The sequence below is a fragment of the Ceratosolen solmsi genome, unplaced genomic scaffold (assembly GCF_000503995.2).
Source record: "Ceratosolen solmsi marchali unplaced genomic scaffold, CerSol_1.0 scaffold27, whole genome shotgun sequence".
NCBI classification, from domain to species: Eukaryota; Metazoa; Arthropoda; class Insecta; order Hymenoptera; family Agaonidae; genus Ceratosolen; species Ceratosolen solmsi.
In genome coordinates, this window is record NW_011948426.1 from 1,605,696 (window position 1) to 1,632,172 (window position 26,477).

At 37.6% G+C, this 26,477-nt stretch overlaps 1 protein-coding gene across 1 annotated transcript in view; it reads right to left on the bottom strand.

Annotated features, from left to right (window-relative positions):
* Window positions 1-26,477, bottom strand: part of FASN1 (Fatty acid synthase 1) — a 29,768-nt gene that overhangs the window by 2,481 nt on the left and 810 nt on the right. The window contains exons 2-16 of the mRNA XM_011500706.1: window positions 13,635-13,846; window positions 11,560-11,913; window positions 7,900-8,837; window positions 7,171-7,708; window positions 6,178-6,454; window positions 5,554-5,880; window positions 4,823-5,196; window positions 4,075-4,457; window positions 3,587-3,913; window positions 2,855-3,308; window positions 2,205-2,568; window positions 1,582-2,002; window positions 954-1,326; window positions 482-850; window positions 34-357 (exon numbers count right to left, since the gene is read on the bottom strand). Of these exons, the coding sequence (XP_011499008.1) occupies window positions 34-357; window positions 482-850; window positions 954-1,326; window positions 1,582-2,002; window positions 2,205-2,568; window positions 2,855-3,308; window positions 3,587-3,913; window positions 4,075-4,457; window positions 4,823-5,196; window positions 5,554-5,880; window positions 6,178-6,454; window positions 7,171-7,708; window positions 7,900-8,837; window positions 11,560-11,913; window positions 13,635-13,743 (5,932 nt within the window). The 5' untranslated portion in view covers window positions 13,744-13,846. The remainder of the gene's footprint in view (window positions 1-33; window positions 358-481; window positions 851-953; window positions 1,327-1,581; window positions 2,003-2,204; window positions 2,569-2,854; window positions 3,309-3,586; window positions 3,914-4,074; window positions 4,458-4,822; window positions 5,197-5,553; window positions 5,881-6,177; window positions 6,455-7,170; window positions 7,709-7,899; window positions 8,838-11,559; window positions 11,914-13,634; window positions 13,847-26,477) is intronic.

The following is a 26,477-nucleotide window of genomic DNA, read 5'->3' on the forward strand; positions in this document are numbered from 1 at the left end:
CTTTTCCCTTTAGTAGGCGTCAAGTATATTTACCGAGAATGAGGCCGACGTCCCCGATGGCTCCCCATTGAATTGCAATACCTGGCAGACCATTGGCCTGCCTCTGTTCGCAAATCCTTTCCATGGCCGAGTTGGCTAAGCCGTAGTTGGTCTGGCCGGCGTTGCCCCTTCCACAGGACACCGACGAAAACACAACGAAGTAGTCGAGCGCGGGACACAGTTTCCTCGAGGTGACGTCCAAATTTTTCGTTCCATCGATTTTCGGCATAGTCACGGCTTTGAAGTGTTCCACTTCCAGGTTCTCGATAAGTGCGTCCTTTAACACCGCGGCTAAGTTGAAGATCCCTCCCACGGGTGCTAAGCGAGAGAAAAACAAGTGGAGCGTTAAAGCGCCGATCGATGTCTCGTCGCTCGTGTGGACGCGTATGCCCGAGCGACTATGGGCTGGGTATGGGCGAGTATGGGCAAACTCGTAGCCTACCTAATTTGTTGGCCGCGTTCATGAGATTCTCCGCTCCGGCGAGGCTCGTGGCGTCGTCGGTCGATACGCTAACGGCAATGCCGATTTCGCGCCACCTGCGAATGCAGAGCGCCTGGTATCCGGTGCGAACGCCCGAGCGCGAGGTTAGCACCAGGTACTTGGCGCCGCGGGTGACGAGCCAGTTGGCGAGTTCGAGGCCGAAGCCACCGAGGCCACCGACGAGGACGTAGGACTTGTCCGGGCTCATGTAGACACGTGGAATCGAGGCGACCGTCTTGGGGCTCGGCTCGCTGATCCTCTCGGGCTCCTCGTCGCGGATCTTCAGCAACACCTTGCCGATGTGCTTGCCCGTGGCCATGAATCTGAAACCTAAAATTAACGACTTCTTTATTAATCTTTCGGTAATTTATACATTGATTTGTCCGCTGTAAATTGCCACATTGGCAAACGGAATAATTAGATAAGGGCTGACCTTGCTCGATTTGCTTTTCGCTGAAGACGGTGGCCGGCAGAGGCTTCACCGCACCGTTCCTAATGCCCTCGTTGACCATCCTCACTATTTCCTTCTTGTCCGGGCAGTCGCTTTCGAAGAGGGCGTCCAGGAGAATGCCGTGGAAGGACGTGTTCTTAAGGAAGAGCGACATGCCGAGGGCCGTGTTATTCGATAGGTCGAATTTGCCGATCTCGAGGAAGCGACCGCCGTTCGCCAGGCACCTGACGCTCGCCTGCAGCTTCTCGCCAGCCAAGGAGTTGAGAATAACATCGACGCCACGTCCGTTGGTCTCGGTCAGCACGAGCTGCTCGAAACTCGTGTCTCGGGAATTGCCAATATTGCGATCGCTCAACTACGCAAACGGCGAACATTTTACGAACGATAATCGCAATATCTAGTGCACATTACACATTAAACATAATTACGCAATTCAATCGCAAATTTTAAATGTAAGGTTGGCAGGATGGTAATATATTGATGATTTTAATATCTCGAGTGTCTTAGCTCACGTGCGTTTGCAACATACTAACAGAAGCAATATAAAAAAATAAGAACAAAAAAAAAAAAAAAAAAAAAAAAAAAAAAAAAACGAATTTGTTCTGGATACCTGGGGGAAGGACTTGAGAAGAAAGTCTCTCTTCTCCTGCGAACCCACGGTCGTGAAAACCTTGCATCCCATGTGCAGGGCGATAGCGATACTGGCCTGACCCACGCCACCGCTACCCGCGTGCACGAGGATGCTCTCCCCGGTCTTCAAACCACCCCTGACGCACAGGGCGTAATAGCTCGTCGAATATACGACGGGGATGGTAGCGGCCTCCTCGAGGCTCCATTTGTCCGGCACCTGCCACAAGAAGCCTGGATCGGCGAGAACCGTCGTAGCGAGGCCTCGGGCTACCACCATACCCATCACCCGTTCACCTTTAGCGTTGCGACCAGCGAACTCGAGTCCGAGGATGCAGTCCTGACTGGCCAGGTCACCCGGCAGTGCGTCTGCGTTAAGCTTGCCCGTCGCCAACATGATATCTCTGTAACGAGCGAGCATTCACATTAGATACGCTCGCCCCGTCTCTATACCCCATGACCTTGTACAATGCTAAAAGTATAATGAGATAAATAAGGAACACAGTCGCGAGCCTCCTGCAGAATGATTTCAACAATGTCCGGACTCGTTAATTCTTAGAAGCGAAAGTACAGGACGATTGAAGATTGAAGAGCCCCCGGACCTACCTGAAGTTGAGTGGAGCATAGTAAACGCTGCAGAGCTCCTTGCCAGGAAACTTTTCCGGCTGATAATAGCCGAGCGGGCCCTCGATCCACCTGAGACTGCTGAGGTCACCCCTCACGAGGGTATTGATGTACGCATGCTCGACGTGCAGCGAGGAGACGTCGGTCTGCTGCTCGAGCCGCAGATGTCGGTAAGATCCCCACTGGCCGCCTTTCAGCACATTCGCCATCAGCTGGTTGGCCAACTGCTCCGAATAAAACTTATCGGAGAGCGAGAACTTGGGCGCATTTTTGTCCTGGATGAAGACGTAGCGGACGTTCTGACCGCCGGCCTCTTGACGTACGCACGTCATAAAGCCCACCAAACCTACGATTTCAAAATCATCCTTATGGCATATGTTCTAGTGCGATTTAAACATCAATCGCCATTTCAAATAAGCAAGATATGCTCGCGGATCGCCAAATGCGATTATTAAACGTCAAGTGGCCCAGGCCGATGCATTATAACAAACGATTATTATTATTATTGTTGTTATTATTATTATTGTTGTTGTTATTATTATTATTATTGTTATTGTTATTATTATCATCGTCATCATAACAGAGGATGGCAATGTTCCGCCAAATTTGTTGATCGATAATAGCGACGTTACCTAGCGACTCCTCGCCTTGGCTAACGAGCAGCACCCGCTGGCCCTCGAGCTCGGACTTCTTAAGCGCCGCCTTGACGCCCTCGAGCCAATTAAAGTTCTTCTCCGTAATTTGCAGAATGATCGGCTCGCCCGACTCCTCGAGCTTTTTAAGGAGCGCGTAAGTCCTGCCGTGAACAACCTGCTTGGCGGCCAATATCAGCCCAGACTTGGTCGGGGCGTTCGAGCAGATGGCCCCGGTCTCCTCGAGGACGACATAACCACCGACGCGCAGCGAATCGGCGATGTTTTTTAATACTGCCAGCTGATTGTTGCTCAGCACGTCCGCGGCGACAACGAGGTGCAGATCTTGGCCAACGGGCCCGGACTGGGCGTCCTTGGCTAGGGCCTTGAGCTTCCATCGTTCCATTAGAGAGGCGTGACTGTCCGGCGAACTGCTCACCAGCTGGAGCTCGACCTGCAATTGTCGATCCAGGAATTATTACAGGCGACTGCGCGGACTTGGCACGCCCGTCAATTCATTGGATTTCCGGTCGGAATTCCATTCGTGGACGACGACATCCATGGTTATTGCCAATAGCACTATGCAACTGTCTTCCAAAACTACCTGTCCACTTGACGTGGCCGTGACTTTGAATGTCAATGGGGGGGGGGGGGGGGGGGGGGGGCGTAGAGAGGCGAGAGCACGAGGAGAGCGAGGATAAAAGAGATGCTAATAAAGTTAATAAAACTCACACTGAGCATTGGCTCGCTGCACAAGACGTCCAAGATGATCGGTGCCATGAGAGCTTCGGAGCTCCTCTCGCCCGTCACCTCGACAGCCTTGAACTTGATGCCTCCGAGATTCTCACGAACGATTTGAAGTAGGACGGTTAGTGCGTGCAGCTTCGATCTTGCGGGATCCTCTACAAGCACTTGCGAATTCTTGTACGGCACAAAGACGTATCTTTCGTGCTTTGGTGCCGCCTGAGTCTGCTGCCTCCTCGGAGCCAACGATGCCTTCATCCCCCTAATTTCAATACCGCCGGACTTGATGACTCCAATTTTCGGGTAAGAATAAACCTGAAAGAGCGCAACGAATTATGGATAAAATAAACCTCTTCAAAGATGAATAAGACTAATTGAACTTAAAGTATATAACTAGAATTAAAGAGGTTAGAAAACATAAACAAAAAAACAAAAAAACAATAAAAAAAACAATAAAAAATGGATAACAAACGCACCGGCAATCCCTCATTGGCTTCGACTTTCTCAATGGCTTGTTTGTGGGCCAGAGGATCGATGATGGCCTGCTGCAGCCTCGTGGGTAGAAAAAGATCGCGCGAATCCTTGCCAAGGATGGAAAACTGAAGCATCATGTCCATGAACGATATCCAGTCCTCTGACCAGTTGAGCCTACCGACGGAGCCGCGGTTGTCGGCGCTGAGGATACCTTGGAAGTAGCCACTGTAATCGTAGCCGCGCAATCGCAAGTCTTTGTACACATCCTCGGTCTTTAATTCGAGGAGCTCCGGCTCCTTCGATCCAGATGGCATCGGTAGCTTCAATTGCTCCTTCTCCACGTTCTCGGGACGACGAATTTTACCTGTCACTGCGACCGAGCCACCTACGAAATGGTATTTTATTTTTTTTCGTTCATTACACAGTATAATATTACGTGACGTAGTGTCGCTTCTTATAAGCAAAAATACGACGAAAAATACTTATAAGCAAATATATATATATAATAATTATTATAAAAGTTTCAATAGGAATATGAGCATCTTTAACGAATACAACCAATTACAAAATTGAATTTTTTTTTTTTTTTTTTTTTTTTTTTTTTTTTTTATATAATTAAACGAAAAAATAAATAAATAAATGCTCGTCGAATCCTTTAGACAAACGAAATAAAATGAGGATAAAAAAATATGATGGCAAAAGGGCAAAATAATGTAGCGAATGGAGTCGTAGTCGTAGAGTGCAACTTACCCTCGCAGATCTCGAAATCTCCCGTGCCGTCGAACACGTTGATAAGGAATTTAACTGACCCCTCTTTCGGCATAATCGTGGCCCGATGGAACTGCACCTCTTCCAGTACGACGGGCGTTTTCTCATACTCCGTGCCCATTAATTTGGCAAAGGTTTTCCAGACGATGGTCAAGTAGCCCGTGGCCGGGAAGAGGATCCTGCCGTCGATCGTGTGTCCAGCCAAGTAGGCGTCGCTCTCTTTCGACAAGTCGATCTCCACGACGCTTTCCCCGGATTTCGAGCTCTTGCCCGAGAAATCGGCTACGTCCCACTGGATCGAGTGATCCCACTTGATCATTGAATTGATCATTGGCGTACTATGTCCCACGGGATAGCTGATTTATTCGTTTAAAAATAGAAAATAATTGAAAGGTTATTTACGGGTATTGACGCGGGCCTATTACTGGCATTCTTCGTCTCTTTTTCTCTTTCTCTCCTTCTCTTAAATTATCAAATACAGTTACTCTTACGGAGACGATAGACAGTCAAAGCCCGTGATTTTATCACGACATTTTATAAGCGTATAAATTTCATAATTCATCAGAACATTAATTTTTGGCACTAAATAAGGATTTGTCGTCGTTTTATCGTACACGATATTACGCACTGAATTATTGTCGATTGAATATTAAAAAATGTTATTCGAAGCCTCGAATGATTATAAAGTAGCAAATAAATCCACATTGTTATACCTGATGGGCGGATAAAATTTGGCCAACTGAGGCTGGACTCCAGCATTGTAAAGCTTGCCGATGTTGGCCAACAAGAAGGTCATATTGTTCGTGTGATCCTTTTTGTGCAGGCCGACCTTAGTGACGGTAGCCGGCAACGATCTCCTGAGAATCGCCTGGAGGAGGCAGTGCGGCGCAATTTCAACGACAATAGCATTATCGGGCACGTGCCTCAATGCCTCCTGGAACAGGACTGGCGATAGGAGATTGTTTACGTGATAAGCGGGTGAACTGAGCTGAGCCAAGGGCGTACCCCAGGCCAATTCCGGGATCGATGTCGATATCCACCTAGTCAAACATATATGCACGACAGTTACGAATTGTGCGTGACGAATCGTGTAAGGATATCTTTCATCGTATACGACACTCACATGTCCCCAAAACCAAATAACTTTCTAATTAAGAATTTTAATTGGATAAATAGTGCTTGGAAGAATAAGACTCTCAAACGCTTCAATTATTGTTCAATCACGCGATTAGTCGCTGCTTATCTTGTATGTATTGTTGTATTTACAATCAAAGCACCGAGTACGATAAAAATCATAAGATTGGGGACGTTTGTTAATAGAGGAAAAGTCTAGCGACCTGGAGCTCCTCTGTTTCGGGTTGATAATGATGTTTTCGAGGCTGGCGCGGAGCTTCGGTCCGGCCGAGGCGATGTATTTGCTGTGGAAGGCGACACCCGAGCTGTGAACGGCCTTGGCGAAGATCCCCTCGGCTTTCAGTTCGGCGATGAATGTGTCGAGGGATGGACGGGGCCCGGATATCGTGACCGAGTCGGTGGAATTGTGACAGGCCGGGAAGACGTCCGGTGGGCATCGTTTTTTCGCCTCTGCCCAGCTGAGGCCAACCGCCGCCATACCTACAAATAAAAATCAGGCTTCGCATAAATTTCCTCCTAGCCAATGTTTTATATATTACGCTCGCCTCCTCTCAATGGAGTTTCATTATATAAAGTAAACGCGTCTCTTTGTGGTCGTGCTAATTGAGATTTTACCTTTTTTCCTGAACGTCGCGAAGAAGTGTCTTTCTTTCGTTATTTTTACTTTTTTTTTTTTGTTTCTTTTTTTTTTTTTTTACTTTTTCTTAAGACGCGATTTATACAGTTTGTAGGAATTAGCATGAACGGAGATTGCCTTATTATTTATTCATTCAATCGCCCGTGCAATTGTACAGATTTTTAAAGTCAAAAATTTTATAGAAGTATTTAAATAAATTCCAAAGCGTTGATAGTCATAAGTGTTTTACTTTATATATTTCATTATTTTTTTTGTTTGTTTTTTTGTTTTTTTGTTTTGTTTTGTTTTTTGTTTTTGTTTTACCTTTTACACGTACTAACAGTTTTAACACACCAGTGGTAATAAATTTTTATTTGTAATACACGGGTAAGATCGTTTTATCTCTATTTTATTTACGTCATTTTAATGCGCTATTATTTGCAAAGCTCAAGGTGACTTTCTTCGATTGAAATTTGACGAAGGCTTGAGACGATGCAATGGAACTACCAATGGTAATTCCATAGGCCCTGACATTATTGTCGATGGATAATTTATCAATGCAGTCGCGAGTCAGACTCACCCATATTATCGGGCAGCTGTGACTCCTTGATGGATTTGCCTCTCCAGTAAGCGGCCAATACGGCCTGTTCGGCGGTGAAAGTGCCGTCGGCGTAGGCACAGCCGACCTCGCCAACGGAGTGGCCGATGATACCATCGGGATGTACGCCGAGCATCGTGAGCATGTCGACGAGAGCCACCTGAATGGCCGCGATTGTCACGAAACTGTTGAGCACATCGCCGAAAGTCTCGTCGTTGCCGTTGAGTATGAGGCTCATGAGATCGACGCCGCAGGGCTTCAACGCCCCGGCGCATCGGCGCATACTCTCGGCGAAGGTCGGTATAACAAGGAGCTCCTTACCCATGCCCGGCCATTGCGAGCCCATGCCGGAGAAGATGTACCATACGGGCCGTTGCTCGCCCGTGTTGTGATGCGCGATCTCGCGCTCCTCCGTCTCGCTCAGGATGTGGTAGCCGCGGTATGGGTGGCCGGGAATGTTGAGCGCGTGAATGCTGTGTAGTAGCGAGATGAACTCGTCGTCTTTCTCATGGCGCTTCACCTAAAATTTCGTTTCGCGTCGATGTTCAAGGATGATTTAACGAGTAACCGAGGTTCAAGGAGTATGAACAACAGGACGGATCGGGAACATCGATGATTGGGATGTTGTCTCTTGTTTGCGCGCCAATTTCATTGCTCAATGAGTGATTTAAGGAAAAGTATAGGCCAAGCCTAACGAAACGGAATAGTCACCTCGTCGAGTAGAGACGCGACGGCCTCCTCGGTTCTGCCCGACACTGCGACAATTTTTGGCACACCGACGTCCAGCATTGGCGAGACCTTGGGCTTGGGATTGCTGCGTAGTACGACATGGGCATTGGCTCCGCCAAAGCCGAAGGAATTCACGGCAACGAGGCCCCCTTTCCACGGCGTCGGCTCGTCGACTACCTTGATTTTGCCGTCCGACAGGGCGGGAATGTCGGCGTTCGGCTGCTTAAAGTGTAGATTCGCGGGTATGACGCCCTGCTCCATGGCGATGAGGACCTTGGCGATCGAGCAGAGTCCACTGGCCGGCTCCGAGTGGCCCATATTCGATTTGACGGACCCGAGCAGCAGGGGACCCGTTCTCCTGTCCTTGCAGAATAGCTCGGCTATTGAATTGACCTCCTGGGGATCGCCCACCTTCGTCCCCGTGCCGTGGGCCTCGACGTAAGTCACGTCCGCGGGATTGATGCCCACCTCGGCGTAAACCTCGCGCATCAGTCTGTTTTGCATGCCGCCGTTCGGATAGGTGATGCCCTGGCTCTTGTGCCCGTCCGTGTTTACCCGGGAGTTGACGACGGTCGCGTAGACGCGTCGGGCGTCTCGCGTCCGCTGGAGATAAACGACTACCGCAGCCTCGGAGCGCACGTATCCGTCTCCGGAGCTGTCGAAGGCCTTGCAAGCGCCCCCGGGCGATAACATGCTCAGCCTGTGGAACTGGAGGGAGCTCGTCGGCTTCAGGAGGAGGTTCACGCCACCGACGATCGCAGCGTCGCACTGGCCGCTGCGTATCGACGTTATCGCCTGATGCATAGCGTACAGGGACGAGGAACACGCCGTGTCCACGGCAAAGCTCGGGCCCGTCAGGTCGAACGTGTAGGAGATGCGGTTAGGAAACATCGCCCGGCAGCAGCCGGTTAGCCCATAACCTGTAACGAGTCCTCGCGTTTACTTTTCCATCTCTATATAATCCAAAGCTTTGGTGATTTATCTTTTATAATAATAATAATAATAATAATAATAATAATAATTATTATTATTATTATTATTATTTTTTTTTTTAAGAAGGCTCGCTCCCGTTTATGATGACAACTTATATGAAAAAAATGGTACGGCAATGTATGGAAGATACGGTCGATTGACACTAACGTTAATTTGTCACCAAGTTGTTAATAATTATCCAGAATCCAAGGCGAATGGAGGGAAAGCCAATATTTTTCAATTCAACAACTTATGATTTATCCAAACACTTTTTGATCTTATAGCTCACGGGTCTATTCAACTTATCAAACACAGCTTGGCGCGCTTACTAGCCGTAAAAAAAAAATCGTACGAGTATACGTTTTCAAGATACGTTTCCAATTACACAAATAGGATCATTTTTATTTACAAAAGAATATCGTGACCGCGTTTATGTTTTACGCGAAGAGCCTTTAACGATGAGGCAATACATTCGTCGTTAGGATGGAGTTGGATATTTAGAAATATAAATACAGATAAAGTTACGAGTAATAAATACAGAACAAATTGAAAGTTTTTACTATTAATCTTTAGAATTACCATAAAATAAAATCAATCCCCAAGAGGAAAAATCCTAACTCGATTTTAGGAAATAAAATAACTGGCTATTAAATATTTATTGCATGTAAATATCAATTTGCAATGCATTTAAGGCGAGATAATTGTGATTTTGAGCAAAGACTGTGGTGAGGGGCCTTTCTTTGGAGATGGTAATCAGATAAATTAAATAAACAGATCGTAAAATGTAAATACGAGATATAAAACGAAAGGAATGACGTATCTATTTGTAATTTGCCTAAAATAAATATTAAAAATCGTTGTATTTATCGAAGCTGTCGGGCGAATCCTGTCTAATAGTTAATTTTCTTAGACATTTCTGACAGACGGCGTCGTTCTTAATTACGCATCACAGGATAAAAATTACATTGTGAGAATGTAATGTATGAGGAGTCCTGTATAAGGAGATGAAAACGGAAGATAAATATACGCACACTTATATATATATTTTTTTTTCATACGCGCTCGCGTATAGATTGAGCTATAAAATAGTAAATAATGTAAAAAAAAAAAACTAATTATAAAAACAAGGAAACAAAGTTGATCGATCAAACTTAGTCATTTCCATGAGTCACTAGATATACATTCAAAATTGAATTTTTTCTCTATATTTTTTAAACGTGGAATTTTAATAGATTAAATTCGAAATATAAAGCAGTTAAATTTTATAATTTAATGCTAGAGAGAGCTAGAGAGAGCTGGAGAGAGCACCTATTTATTTATTTCATTTAATTATTTACTATTTATTTACGATGCATCGATCCAGCGTGTAAATGGCAGATAATATTGTTTGCAATCGTATTCTGCGAATTTATTGATTATGTAAGATATGGAAATACGACATAATAACCACACGGTTTTCATATTTATTACACACTAATTGAGGCGATGCTTTTCTACCTTTGCTACTTTCTATCTCGTGTTTAAGTAGGAACACCATAAAACAATGACCGTTATCGCGTTATCCACTCTTGGCTCGATCATTTACATTCTTCATCTCTCTCTCTCTCTCTCTCTCTCTCTCTCTCTCTCTCTCTCTCTCTCTCTCTCTCTCTCTCTCTCTCTCTCTCTCTCTCTCTCTCTCTCTCTCTCTCTCTCTCTCTCTCTCTCTCTCTCTCTCTCTCTCTCTCTCTCTCTCTCTCTCTCTCTCTCTCTCTCTCTCTCTCTCTCTCTCTCTCTCTCTCTCTCTCTCTCTCTCTCTCTCTCTCTCTCTCTCTCTCTCTCTCTCTCTCTCTCTCTCTCTCTCTCTCTCTACACGCACACACACACACACACGCACACGCACGCACGCACGCACGCACGCACGCACGCACGCACAATTTGCGAAATTCAATTTAATCAGTTTAGTATGAACACGACATTACTACGATAGTCAGTTTGTTTGAATATTTTTAAAAGCTCTTCCTAATGCTCCAACGGTCAAAAAACTTACGGACATAATAATAAAATAAACTAGCCCAAGCTCTAGCTTATAGAGAAGTATGAGTTGTTCATTTAGTTTTGCATTGCAAGTGCGGCCATTGCTTTAAAACGATACCATCGACCACGAAAGCCACGATCAAAATGACAACAGAAACTCGAGCTGTAATTGTCGGCTGACGAAACCCATACGTCGTGCGCGCGTGTGTAAAACATTGCGCAACACGCACAATCTTTCATTTCCAAAGCCACACCGCATATTCACTTGTAGCCTCTAACAAAACAAATGCGAAGATTTTCGTTACGAAGACAGAAAAAGCGGGTCGCCGATCGTCCTCCCTCCTCCTCCCTCTTTCTCCTCCCTTCTCGCAAATTCAAATCGCCAAGTTCATTAACATCCATCTCCCGCTTTATTAGCTTAAGCACACAAAACCGTATGAGACAAGTGAACGCGATAATGGCCTCGAGCACCTTCCAATACGGTACAATGGCTTGGCACGTTCAACACGAGCCCCAACGACAATTAACAGCCCAACAATTGGCCCCGACCATCCCCCATTTTCCAATAATCGTGGCTTTTGTCGATACCACGATTAACCACACGGAACTCAACCGATCGTCAATTGGATAAAATGGAGGAAGGGTTAGACGTACCGTTGACCATATCGGGATCAGCCGTCCAGTACTCATCGGATTCGGAGTCCGAGACACCGATGAAGACGCCGGTCTTGGAGCCCCTAATCTCGGCGGGATTGAAGCCAGCGTCGAGGATGGCCTCGTGCGTCAGCTCCAGGAGCATTCGCTGTTGTGGATCCATGACGTTGGCTTGCTTGGCATGGACGCCGAAGAAGGTGGCGTCGAAGGAGGCGAGGTCCTTGATTTTGCCGGTGCGGCTGGGCAACCCGTGGATACCCGAGGGCCAGCGACGCTCGTCGTCCGTCACCAGATCCACGCCTTCGAACAGCTGCTGTTTGAACTCGTCGATGTTCGACGATTCCGGCAGACGACCTGTTTTTCATTAAATACACGTGTATAATAAAATACGGACGAAGTGTTAGACGTGTGGCTACGTATCACTTTTGTGATTTTTTTTTTTTTTTGGATGCTGCATGACGTTAGCGACATGCTTTCGTATCGCTATAATGTTAAAAGATTGTTGTAAACTAGGTACAATGTAGTAGATGTTTTTATTTATTTATTTATTATATATATAACGTAAAGTCTATTCGGATATAAAGAATTTAGACTATAATGTCTATTCGGGCTGTTCGTCACAAGTATTATTTTTCATATGTACTGTGAAATATGAAAAAGACAAAAACTATTGCAAAATATATGATTATTTTATATAAACATTACAACATTAATGCGAATAAAATTTGTATGAATATTATTCGTATGGTATATACTTATTGCCGAGAATTATGATCCTTTTGACTTAAGAGTAATCAAACTTTGATATCAAGTTGCAATTCAATGTATTATATTTATGTTTGGCATATAGCTTGATAAAATAAACATTAACCACGAAAATCCAGTGTGTTGATACACTAGCTTACTTAACTTGTAATTAGTAGTCGTTAAAAAAATTAATTATTAACTCTTATGGACTTTGACTGTTAATGTCCTTTCTGTAAGTAAATGAGAATACAGATAAATGATGAAGGTTTAGAAATATAAAATACTTGTTTCTCAAATAAATAAAAGTCAATTATAAAAGTTTATTCGTTATGTGAGAAATTGTTTACAGAAATAAAATTGTATTGGTAAAATAAATAAATGTAATTTAACATGATAAAGTCCAAAGATGTGTTCATATTAATTCTTTTACGTTTATTGGACAAAAATAAAAGAAATTTAATTTAATAAGATTTATATATATATATATATATATATATATATATATATATACACACACACATATATAGCATATTTTATGTAAATATTACTTGTGTTAGCGATGAAGGTACATAAAGATGTATGATTGATTGTAATCTTATAAAGAAACTTTTTCATTTAATTGTACTTAATGTAGGATTGTTGCATCGATACGATTATTTTAAACGTACATATTTATCTACGGATCGACAGATTATCAAAAAAATTTTAAAATTTCTTCTACGTAACCGCGAGTAATTGAAGGGTTATATTATGACGACAAAGGGTAAATAGATTAGATATTTTTGATATAACAAAAATACTGGTATACTTAACGAGTATAAAGCAAGATAAAGATAGAAGCAGAATGAAAATTTGAATAATTATCCTTCTATATTTAATATATGTGTTTATATATAATCATATAATATAATATATATAGCCGAATGTACAAGCCTTGGATAATTGTAATAATTTAAATCAATATATTATGAATATACGTGAATAGTTAATTATAATTCAGGTAACATAATATTGGGAATGGCGATTAAGTGTCGTTTTTGTTATGTCGTTATTATGCTAATGTGAACGGTTATATGTAAACACGTGTTTAAGCAAACAGCATTACGAGTATTTATGCCTTTATTAAATAAACATTGGGAAAGCACCAACGAAATTATCAAATTAATAATTGATTGTAATAAACATTAACGATAAAATCCATGCTTTATGAAATTTTATGATATCATGACATTAATGAACGCTACAATTTTCCAGTGAAAATTTGTAAAATTTGTAATGCTGCGCACAATGTCATTGCGAGCGAAGAAAAATTAAACATAGCGGCTTACCTGAGAAACCTGATATGACGATGTCATCATCAATGATGTAAGGCGTGCCATTGCTAACGACGTTGTCTCGTACGAGCGGACTATTCATGGTGTCGAATCTGGCGGGCATTTTGCCGGCGAAGTTGATAATTCACAAGTGTTGGTCAATAATCGCAGGTGCGACCCGTCGAGAGCTCTCAGTCGGAGGTGAAAGTTTCGTGGACAATAATAGGCTGGAACCGAAAATGGGAATGGTAATGTATTTAGGGAAAGCAGTTTGGAACTTGTCGGGGGTTCCCCAACATTGCAAGTGCTCTTTCTTTTACAACTCAAGTGTTTAATGTTATCTTCTCTCTCTCTCTCTCTCTCTCTCTCTCTCGTTCTCTTGGATCGTTGTTGCGCTCTCTTTTATCGCTATGAAAAAATTACAATGTTCTTATCACACTATTAATAAAATTCATGTGGAACACTAATACATTATGGGTGATGGAAATGGACAATAAGTGGAAATTGTGTAAATGATTAGAACTTTTATATGAATAAATGTTACAAGTTATGTGTGATATTGGAAAATTCTGCGGGACAATGAAATAAATGAAATTACTTGTTCGCGACAAGTTTAACGAGAATATTGTGAATTTGATAGTAAGGATGGGGGGTGGTGGTGGTGGAGCTGACTCGGGTAGATATTATTTCGTAATTTGCCGTATTTAGTCAAGACAGGGCAGGTAAAACGTGGGAGACTTTATTTTCAAGTTCAGATATTTACGAAATGCCAACTTCCGTATGTCTTAATACGAGCGCGCGCGCGCGTGTTGTACACACGTACAACACTATGTATGCGTCTCTATTCGCAGTAATGTGCGAGTACTTATCGTGGGATAGTGAAACGAGACTTCGAGATGTGGAACAACCGCGTCTCTATTGACGCTATTAATTCTCTCTTTCTTAATAAGATGATAAAGGTTTCGCCGACATTTTTGTCATTGCTGCCACATTGGGCACGTGGCTGGATTTTTCGCAAAATTAGGGATCGAAGCATTTAAAGAAAGTAGTATAAGGGCTTTGATTTTATTCGTTAGTGGTCGATCGATCGTTATACACAAATTACGATCGATCCATCGATTCTCTCATTTCTCTTACCTCATCTTACAAACAATTGTTCTCACTCGCAACGCTAAAGTAATTGCACACTACTTTCAGGATTATTTAAAAAATACGAGCAATAATTCTAGCAATTTAATAATCTCATTAAATTGCTATTTGATCGATCGCCTGATCGCCTTAATTGTACTTCGAGTTAAGAATTTTTTTTTTTTTTTTTTTGTTAAATTTAATCGATTTGGCTCTTGAGATCGTTGCATTCATTAAATGAGCGTCAAAATGATAGCGCTTAAAGTCCTCCTCCCCCTCCCCAGCGTATCACTGGGCGCTTGATGCAACACGACTGACTTTCTCGCGTCAATCTTCGCTTCCACTGCTGCAAAGGTGAAAAGCGCATCCGCCAAGAGGACGACTGAGAAAGACGGGCGCAGTGCTCCGGCTGCGGAATGGAAAAAGTACGTGGAGTGCTGCTCGCGGCCCGCTAATTCGTCCTTAACGTAGCGGTACGATCGAGGCCGCAACAATTGCGCGCAAATTGACAGACAGTGAAGGCGGCCATGCGCTCCTGTTACCCGGTGGCACTTAATTGAGTAATGCCAATTGGATTCACCAATGGGTAAACCAATTTTACAATCGAGATTCGACTCCGCTCCTGCGCGCTTTGCCACTTTCTTCTTTCTTCCTTCCCTGTCTCCTCTTTTTATGCGGGCATTTCACTTTCAAGCGGCAATTTAACACGATGGACGATCGGATGCGCGCGCTAGGCAATATAATAATCCAATTTGGCGAATAATGCCGAGCTCCCTGTGTTTTAATTTCATTGTAAAATGAAACACACATCGATGCTCCGACGCTCTATTTGTTGCGAGAATTGGCGGCATTTCACTCGCTTAATCGGCGCGACCTTCATCATCTCGGGTCTCAGAAAATCTTTATTTTTTCACAATATTTTAGACAATAACATTTTTATATCAATGTACATTGTTTTGCCAGCTACCGATCAATACTAATATATTTATATTATCTGAAATGTATTATCCATTCGTATTTTCCAAATGTTAGTTTCTTATTGTTATGGATATTAAGAAGAAGAAAAAAAAAACAAAAAAGAAAAAACAAAAAAAAAACGAACACTACATTCGTTTATGACGCACGAGCTCATTGCATAACAATTTTAAGTCTAATTATTATATGTTACAACAGAGGCCAATTTTCTTTGAATCATAATATCCGTATTAAAAAAATATTGCCATCAATTCATGTTACGATCTTAATAAATATATTAATTAACTACCATTACAAACGAAGGAAAATTATTTATGATTACAACTACTACATTAAAGTCTTTTGGTATATCTTAAATAAATACAAACGTTTTTCAAAAAAGAAAAAACAAAAACGTAATAAAATTATAATTTGCACAATACGTTACTTTCAAAGATAATTATATTTTCAAAATACAAAACGAATATATGATTAATATATTATGATTAATATATAGTAAACATAAATTTTGTTTACAAATAAAAACTCCTATTTAAGATTATATTATTTTGGATTTTATAATTTATAATTTTGGATTATATTATAAAAATGTATTATTTAGGTAAACTTTATTTAAAATGTATTTGTTTCATTTGTTGAATAAATATTAACGGAAGTACTTTGTAAATGTATATAGTAACTTTTTTTTTTTTTAAATAATACGAATATTAGTTTAGTCAATACGAGAGATCGAATTAAGATTTGCATTGAAATATCAAATAAATTTCCTCTTTCATGCGCACCGATTTAATCATTCAAATTGACTTAAAATCATTTAACATAATAGAGTAAAACGTGTCTTTGACATTCGTATCTTAAGCAAAGATAATTAACGATCATTTCAAATCCATTAATCTAAATATAACCATAGATTGCATTGTAAAAAAAAATCATATAATGTAATAAAAATTAAAACACGTAAATATAAATAAATAAATGAGCCAAATAGGAGTTACAATTTGAATTACAAACGAATATTACCAATGAATCAAAGGATAAAATTAAATTAATTTATATAAAATAATTCATGTATAATTGAGCCTATTTAATTAAAAATTCTAATTTTCGTGTAATTTTATAATATTAAATTTCGAATTCATATATGAATCACTAAAAAAAATCATTAACAGACTTTTATCTAAATATCAAAAATATGACAACGAATTGTTAAATTTAAAAGATCTTTGACATTTTCAAATTCAACCACCAAAAGTGCGGAATCAGCAAATATCTAATATCAATAGTTCAATATTTTGCTTTCATTTTTATAAAACATAAAACGAATGAATTGTAAAAATTAAAAAGTTATAAAATTAGTTTTCTTGTTGTTTTTTTTCTCTTTTACATTAACAGTTACTTAGAATTTCTATCTTATATGCCTATAATATAATAATATAATACATGAAAGTATTTTCATTAGTATTATTTTTATTAAACATTCTTATTTTAATTTTAATTCTTATTATAATTTTTTAGTTGTTAATAGCTTTGTACATGGGTTATGAACGATATAATTTACGTTTATAAAATCTTAAGTTTTTGAAAATTGAAATTACTATTTCTCTCCAAAGTGCAAACAAAATTGTCATTCACGCGAATTGAATAATAATTAAAAATGTTTTGTACAAAGTAAATACACGATATTTTAAAGAAATCAAGTAAAATAAAAGAGCAGCGTATATTAATTGCTTTTGCATAGCTTTTTTCCTCATTCGAGTTAACATAGATAAAGATAATAATTGTACAGTGTTAGTTGTGGAAGGTAAACAAAAAAAATGCTTAACACCTTACATCATCATCACGTATGTGTGTACAAAACAATATATCACCAAGTTCGTAAGATAGTAACATTAGTCAAATAGATACTTCTTAGTGTTACATAAGTATTTGTAAGATCGCCTAGTACATATGCATATGCAAATCAACAAATCAATGTTTGATTAATTCCCCCATTCATTGAGATGTCGGATGTATGTATGAAAATATTCCGTATTTATTAAATCATGATGCCTTTACACAGAACAAATTATCTTTTATACTGAAAATGTAAAATGAGTTTTTCGAGATTAAACGAATTTATTAATAATGAGAAATTTTCGGGAATTTTGGCACATTGGTCTTCCTAAATTTTAATACTACACACATGATATATATATTAAGAATAATTCCAAAAATTAATATAGATCGTCTAATTTATAATTATCTAAATATAGCATTGAATCGTGAATGTATTTAAAAAGTTTTTCAACATAAATATTGATTTTTCAATAAATTTAATACTGAATAATTGGTAAAAAAAAAAAATTCACTTTAATCATTCGTTTCGTTTTTGTGGGTTAACGGCTGAATATTTCTGCATATGATCGATAGATCAAGACTATCGATTAACTTCCTAAAATTCCTTCGTTCATTTTCATATTCGAGCAAGCGCTAATGTACGAATTTAATCAGCTACTTTGTTTTCTAATTATAGTGTGAAATAAAAATAACCAATCATTTAACCGATACTTTCTCCAATATTAACTTGAGAGAGGTTAAGGGGCTTACTCAAACTAGTTTCCATGCATATGTGCGTCTCTGTGCGTGTGTGCGCTCGTGTGTGTGTAAAAACTTAACTAGGCTTGTATTTAAAGATTCCTTTTATTATATATATATATTATCAATGTTAATAATATCATTTCAATAAGTAATAATTATAGTAGAATTAAAATGTCAAACAGCTATGAAATAAAATTATATCATTTTTAAAAAAGGGCTGCAATTGTAGATAATATTTTCAATTTACTTTACTTAAAGCAGGATCAATATTCGCTATAAATTTTATTACAAAATTTTATTATTATCCATTATGTGTTCGAATCCCTCCAATTTAATGTAAAACTAAAATATATATATTAAAATTTTTCTGATTTATTTATTGATTAAATAAATGAAAACATCCGGGTTTGTGTTTAGATTTTATTACAAATGTTATACCAACATCGGAAACTCTCAATAAAATTCCCGTAGAATTTTTGAAAAAAGTCGTTAATATTTTGAACGTAAAATTTAAATGCTTCATATCCTGACCATTTTGTAATATAAAATTTAAATATTTTTTATATAAAATAATATTCTTAATAAGAAGTCAGTACTTTCGAAAAGAAGAAATTTCTAATCGGCAAGTTGTTCAAGCTGCAAAGACTATAATGATATTCGATAAAATAAATTTTGTAAAATGGAATAATTATTATTTATACAATTGCATGAAAGGATAATTATAATTTATCCGCAAAGCTTTCAATTTCAACGAAGAAAACAATGTTTATAAAATAAATAATACTATTTCGTAGAATTCACTAACCAAATTGATTTAATTTATTGTATTTTTATTTCAATCGACGGTACATAAATGTTGTTATACCTTCAATTTAAGGTTTGACGACCTCCAAGGAAACGGAAAATTTTATATTAAATATTCTTTAATAGTAAAGTTACTTTGAGCAAGAAACGTCAGTTCATTTTTTTTTTCACCGTAATTAACGGAGTCAATAGCCTTAAAGCTTTTACAATCGCTGCAGTTTTACTGACGTCGAGTCATGAACATTTTCTCACTAAAAAATTCATACATTTTAGTTCATTCGTAATTATTAATTTCAATTTTCTATTTACATTTTACATTTATGAGTAATATTTATAATTTATCGATATAATTGTGAAACTGTGATTAATTGTGAAAATGTGGACGATGCTAAACAATCGTTACAATATTAATTTATTTTATAATTAATAATATAGTTTCAAAATATTCTATGATTATTACGTGCCTTATTAAAGTTAATTTTATATCTACAATAAGAGCAAAGATAATCGCATATAAATGTTCTTAATTTATAAATAGAAAGTCGTATGATTAATGAAAAGAGATATTTTTCGGGTATTGAATAATACTTGGATAATGTCATCGCAATAATTTCTATTATATAAATATTAATTTGAAGTTTGTAACACTGAAAGTAATTAGTAATTTGTTCAAATTCATTAAAAAAAAAAAAAAAAAAAAAAAAGAAAAAAAACTAACATATATAGATTCTACATAAATATTTAGGGAGTTAGATAAAATATAAAAAATGTTTTTTTTTCACATCGTATTGGATGCCAATTATGAAAATCGCTATTTTCATGTTTATTTTAGATTAAATATTATTAACTATAATTACAATACAAACAATTCGTAAAATTCGTATAAATTTTCAATTAATATTTTTAAATATACAAAATCTTTGTTACATCTATAGTATGAAAAAGCCATGAAATATTTACCAAAATATGAAAAACTATATCATAATATACATATTTTAATATATCTAATTTAAGTGTTTCCTTTAACCAATTTAGATTATTTTTTCTTGTGGATTATAAAGATAAGAGAAAAAAAATATAATAAGAACTGTTAAAAATATTAAGATTTATGATTTTCGTTATACTTCCTCTACAATTTACATAAAATCTTTTACGATCTAAGTCTCAATATGTATTTTCTTTTAAGCATTTTCAGAAAAACGGTGAATTAGCTTTTAATAATTAAAATTACAATATTTTATAATTATTTTAGTTTTTGTTGGCTCGCATTAGCACTCAAGATTCTATTTACACATAATTCATTTATCATTTAATACTTTTAACGTTTCAATAACACGTATTATCTTACCGTAAGAATTATTATAATATTATTTGTGGAATAATTATAGATCTCTCCTTTCTTTATTTAAATGACGAATTTAAATAAAAAAATAAATAAATAAAAGATAAACAATGATCCTCAGAGTGGATTCGATATTATTTATCAATAATATTGAATTTCGTATATTTCGATTGCAACCGAATGTTGTTATATATAACATTTTATTATATTAAAATATTTATTATATAGACAAAATCAATTGCCCATACACTTTGTCGACTATGATAGAATATAATACTTATAATATATGGTACTAAGAAATTTTTATTTTAATTGTAATTTAATATATTTGCATCTTTATAATATATTTTCTTCTATCTGCTATATTTGCTTGCTAATATTTAAAAAGATTATTGCATTTAACAATGGAAATTACTACATACGGTTTCGTATTACGTATACACACACAGAGAGAGAGAGAGAGAGAGAGAGAGAGAGAGAGAGAGAGAGAGAGAGAGAGATAATTGATTATGTCTCAATATTTTATAATAAAAATATAATATAATATTATGAAAGGCAATTCAATTTCCTTGAGAATATTACATTTTTCTAAAGTCTTCTATAATAATTCTATTAAATTACTTAATGCCAATATGTATAATGTATCTTTTACAATATACTTTTTCGCAAATTGTAATACGAATTGTTAGTTCTTTATAATTAAAATTGATATTGTATAGACTTCAATTTTTAATCGATATAATAATTTCCAAATATACATAATTTATGTGAATGATGCAAAATATCTGATATTGATGAAAGTAAATACCTTCTAAACCAACATATTTTCTCCCTTTTTTTTTTTGTTTTTTTTTTTTTTTTTTTTTTTTTAATATTATCATAAGGAATTACTTGCTCGAGCAATTGATACTTTACCTAGACATTCATTTAAAACATATTTAAAAGGAGTTTTATACTGACAAGAGTATTAACAAAATCATTTTCCGAGAACTAATTTTTCTGTACAGTGGGTGAGTAGTGAATAATCCTCTTACATGCAATAGCCATGTTAGTGAAATTAAGGCAATCTAACAAAAGTGCATCTTTTGTGCTGTAAGAGTTGCGTATGCTATACTGTTAATAAAATTTATCAAAACTTTCAAGAGCGACAGTTGTAATGGAATTTTTAGTCTAAAGCCATGAAATTTAGCAATTACCTGCTTCGTCCTGAAATTTGTCCCACTTTGTGCAATTGCATACCAATAGAAGCATAAATCTCAACTAATACTTGATTAGTAAAACATTAATTTAAGCAACTTTTCCAGGATTAAGTAATAACAATGGTAATTTCGTTTTTATGAACTTTCGTAGGAAATATCGACAATTTACGCTTTTTCGTTTATACGTAAATTTCTTTTGAAACAAAAAGAAACTTGATTCGTTAATTACACATACTTTAATAAAGAATTGATGATAAATAATAATCATAACGTTATTATTAAATAAATGTTATTAAATGGAAGAAATATGTATTACAAAGGTAATTAAAATTTCAAATACGAATTTATAAAGTAATAAATTTTATGTTTGAATTAAAAGGTACTTTCCTTTTGGTTTTGTTTTAATTGATTCGGTAGCGATGTTATATGAAAAATAATCATAATTATCCTGTTTCGTAAATGAGAAATTATAAAAAAAAAATTACGTCATAATAGCGAGGATAAAATAAATACGATTTCACGTAATTTTCAAAGTCCATCTGTCCTTACGTAAATACGTCAAAACAAACTCATCGCGCACAATAGTATGTGTACTTACTTAATGCGCAATCATTATTTTCGCCTAACAATGTCTATGAATTAATAAAATAAAAGCCAAATGAACAAATGAGTTGATCATAATTCAATACAATTTTTATTTTCTATCATTAATAGGCGCATATTAGAAATTTGGCAAGTGGAAGTTATAAAGCCATAAGTATATAATTAAATCACGATGCTGTAAATATTCGTTCAGGGAAAGATTTTTGTTGTCGTTTTGTTCACATCACTAATTGAAATGTAAAAGTTTAGTTGCCATCGATTGGGCGTCGAATGTAAGGACGAGAGCGGTAAGTCGCGCAATTGATTATTTGTTGCGGCGTTGCAAAAAAATGTTATCGTCGTCGAGTTTTGTGCATGAGTAGGAAAGTATAAACACGCATGAATTATGTCACATTATACGATGTAAAAAATATCGATCGGAATATCAAGCGGTCAGCCACTACATACACAGAGCAGTGGGCTGTATATAGCGAGAAATGGTCATTCGCTTATCGTGTCACGTATAATCAGTAGTAACCGCGAGTATATAGTCGGACTAGCATATATCTCCTCCGTTCATTTGAATAATCGGAGGTCGTGATGTATGCCATTACGGCGGATGTTTGGACTGAACGTTATGAATGCACTCAAAAAGATAAGCTGCTCGACAAATTGCCTTAAGTATAATGAAACTGCTTCGGATAATAAAAATGACGACATTATTATTATTATAGGCGAGTATTTATTTACACTTAAGCTCGTAATTATTGCTTATTTTGTGTTTAGAGACGACGGCTTTAACGATGTTAAATTAGTAACATAAAATCGGTCTGGCATGCCGTGTAATTATAGGTCATTTGTATTTGAAGTTTGAAGTGATTACTTGCCGCCTTTCTTTCTTTCTTTCTATCTTGGCCTAGAGATGGTCAAAGGAGGAGGATGAGGAGGAGGAGGAGGAGGAGGAAAGAGAGAGAGAGAGAGAGAGAGAGAGATAGAGCATTTAAAAAATCTTATATTAGTGCTTGGGTTGAGCAATTTTATTCGTATTTTTTTTTTCCCCGTACAATCTTTCTCGTATATTGTACGGAGAAATTTAACTAAAATGTATTTATATTTTATTCCACTAATCGAAAAATAACCGAATCGTTTGAATCGGTCAATCATTGTAGACCAAATAGCGCGTAAATCTCATAAATTAGTTAATAATAACGGTAAAAAAAATAACGATTATCGTTAAATAAATATCTTCTTATTTAACCAATTAATCTTTGCCAAAGAAAAAAAAAACGATTAAATGCATCATCACTTTTACTTTGATTTGAATTGAGGATGCTAATTTTTCTATCTTGTACTTAAACTTTCTTAATATTGCAGTTAGCGCATTAACTATGTAGAGAAAACCTTTTGATGCCAGAAATATTTCACGATACACATCAGTCTTATTGAATTACATTTATCAATATTAAATGTCGATAATTAAATACGGCGTGTTAAATAAACAATGGCTTAAAAAGCAGAAGTGCATAATCTTTTATAACTGAAATTATAATGAAAGTCGAAGAATTTTGTGGTTTGAGAATTATAAGACGAGCACTACTGTATAGGTAAAATTTGAAAATATTTTTCCAAACATTGTCATAATATTTAGCAAAGCTTAATAATCTACTGATTCCCTATCCATTCAAACTACTCATTTCATATTAAAACGATTGTCATTTTTAATAATATTGTCGAAAAATTACAAATTATAATCAATAGAAGATTATAACAAAACATAGAAGAAAATACTTGATTAATCTTATCGTCGTAATTATTTATATACATATATACATTTATCGTAGTTGTCAAATAATACGAAATTTTCTCTTTATAATTGTTAATTTACTATTTGATTTATACGGTCGTTGCGTGTCGATGCTCTTAAACATTTCCATAAAAATTCTTAAACTATAAGATTTATCGATCAGTCTCATATATTAATGTTGCGATACTTGTTTAGTAGGAATAAATAAAAGTTATAAAGAAATTAACGCAGTGTGTACATCAAGTGGTGAGGCGAGGGAAGCTTTTGTTTTAAATAATTATTTTTATTTTAAAGATCGAGTGCATAGACAAAGATATGGCAAACTCGACGTTAGATAAACTTAAAAACAAACAACGATCGATCCTTCTCGCGTTAAAGCTCGTATTCTCATCTAAATTTTGTATCTCAGCATACGAAAAAGGACGACGATTTATCATTACTCGTCCACACGCCGTTTACAATAACTAATACATAAAAAGATAACTTAATTAATGTCTCCTAGGCGATACCCAACGTATTTCCACGGGATCTCTTATACATCGACGAATCCCTATAAACGCCAGGTTTGGCCAATAACATTGGAACGTCCAAAGAGTCGTGGACGAGAGGATTTATAAATATGTCAGCAAAATGTGAAATTGCGGAGATGAATCAAGACAGACGACGAGCAATGTAAATACGCGTGTATTAGAAATGTAATTTACAATAGTGTCGTCGGCTGAATTGGCAAGAAACCGTTAAATGCGCTGTTGCTCGCTCGTTCGCTCGTTCGCTCGTTCGCTCGACACGGAACTCGGCTGCTCGCTTACGGCCGACTTATGTTTGGGAAAATTCTCATCGCGGATCTAGAGATCCATGAGGGTCCACGGGGCATATTAGGTCGCTTGCTTTTTGTTTAAATAATTGGTTGGCGCGAGACGGTGAAGGAGGAAGCACGGAAAGTAATAATAGGTGGCGTGGCTTGGCTTGGCTTGGCTTGGCTTAGCTTGGCTTGGCGTGGCGTGGCGTCGCATTGGCGAACCTCGTCCCTCCGAGGTACTACCTACGCTACGACACTACGACTACGAGAGGACGGCGGTAGCCGATTATCGGCTACAGTAGCTCCTAAGTGAATTTCAATGAAATTTCGATTCACGTCATGTGTCGTCGTGTCGGATGGGGGAGAAAAACTCTACTGGATGACTGGGTGGATAATGTTTGCGTGGAGGAGAGGTGTTTGATAATGGTAGGGGAACGAATACGAGATACGTTGGTTTCAAAGAAATATCTTTCTACCTGGCTCTCGGGGTGCGGGGTCACGCGGTAACGACACATGTCCTAGTGAATCTTTGCTGAAAAGGTCGTCGCCAACGTCGGACGACGCCTCGTGCCCAAGCGCGACGACGTGTTTTTCGCACTGCGCCACTTTATCCGGCGCTGGAAAAACGAGACAACGAGTCGCGGCTATCGATTTTTAATGGGTACAACGCGTACTCGGCCGTCTTAATCCCAATTGGGGTTCCGACGCAATCGCTCCCCGCGTTTATCGCACATTACAACGACATGTCGACACTGGGTAATGGCTGAGGCTACGAGATTAGCGGCGCCTCGCGATTTTCTCGTGTCGACGATGGCAGTTTCGCAACGAGCGAATGTCATTCGGTCAAAGCTCGTAATTCTTCACGGATCCAATGGACGATATGGCGTCATAATAATGATAATGACAACAACGACAACAACGACAACAAACGACAACAAACGACAACAACAATAAAGTATTATTATGATTAGTAGTAGTAGTAGTAGTAGTAGTAGTAGTAGTAGTAGTAGTAGTAGTAGTAGTAGTAGTAGTAGTAGTAGTAGTAGTAGTAGTAGTAGTAGTAGTAGTAGTAGTAGTAGTAGTAGTAGTAGTAGTAGTAGTAGTAGTAGTAGTAGTAGTAGTAGTAGTAGTAGTAGTAGTAGTAGTAGTAGTAGTAGTAGTAGTAGTAGTAGTAGTAGTAGTAGTAGTAGTAGTAGTAGTAGTAGTAGTAGTAGTAGTAGTAGTAGTAGTAGTAGTAGTAGTAGTAGTAGTAGTAGTAGTAGTAGTAGTAGTAGTAGTAGTAGTAGTAGTAGTAGTAGTAGTAGTAGTAGTAGTAGTAGTAGTAGTAGTAGTAGTAGTAGTAGTAGTAGTAGTAGTAGTAGTAGTAGTAGTAGTAGTAGTAGTAGTAGTAGTAGTAGTAGTAGTAGTAGTAGTAGTAGTAGTAGTAGTAGTAGTAGTAGTAGTAGTAGTAGTAGTAGTAGTAGTAGTAGTAGTAGTAGTAGTAGTAGTAGTAGTAGTAGTAACAGTATTGGTAAGTGTAGTAATAATAATAACGATAATAATGAAGGGGCGATGGACGGTGGATTAAGAATGCGCGGAGCAGACCGAACGCGAGCTGTCGCCGGACTTTCTACGATGTGTCGCGGTGCGCATCGGTGCCTGACAGCGG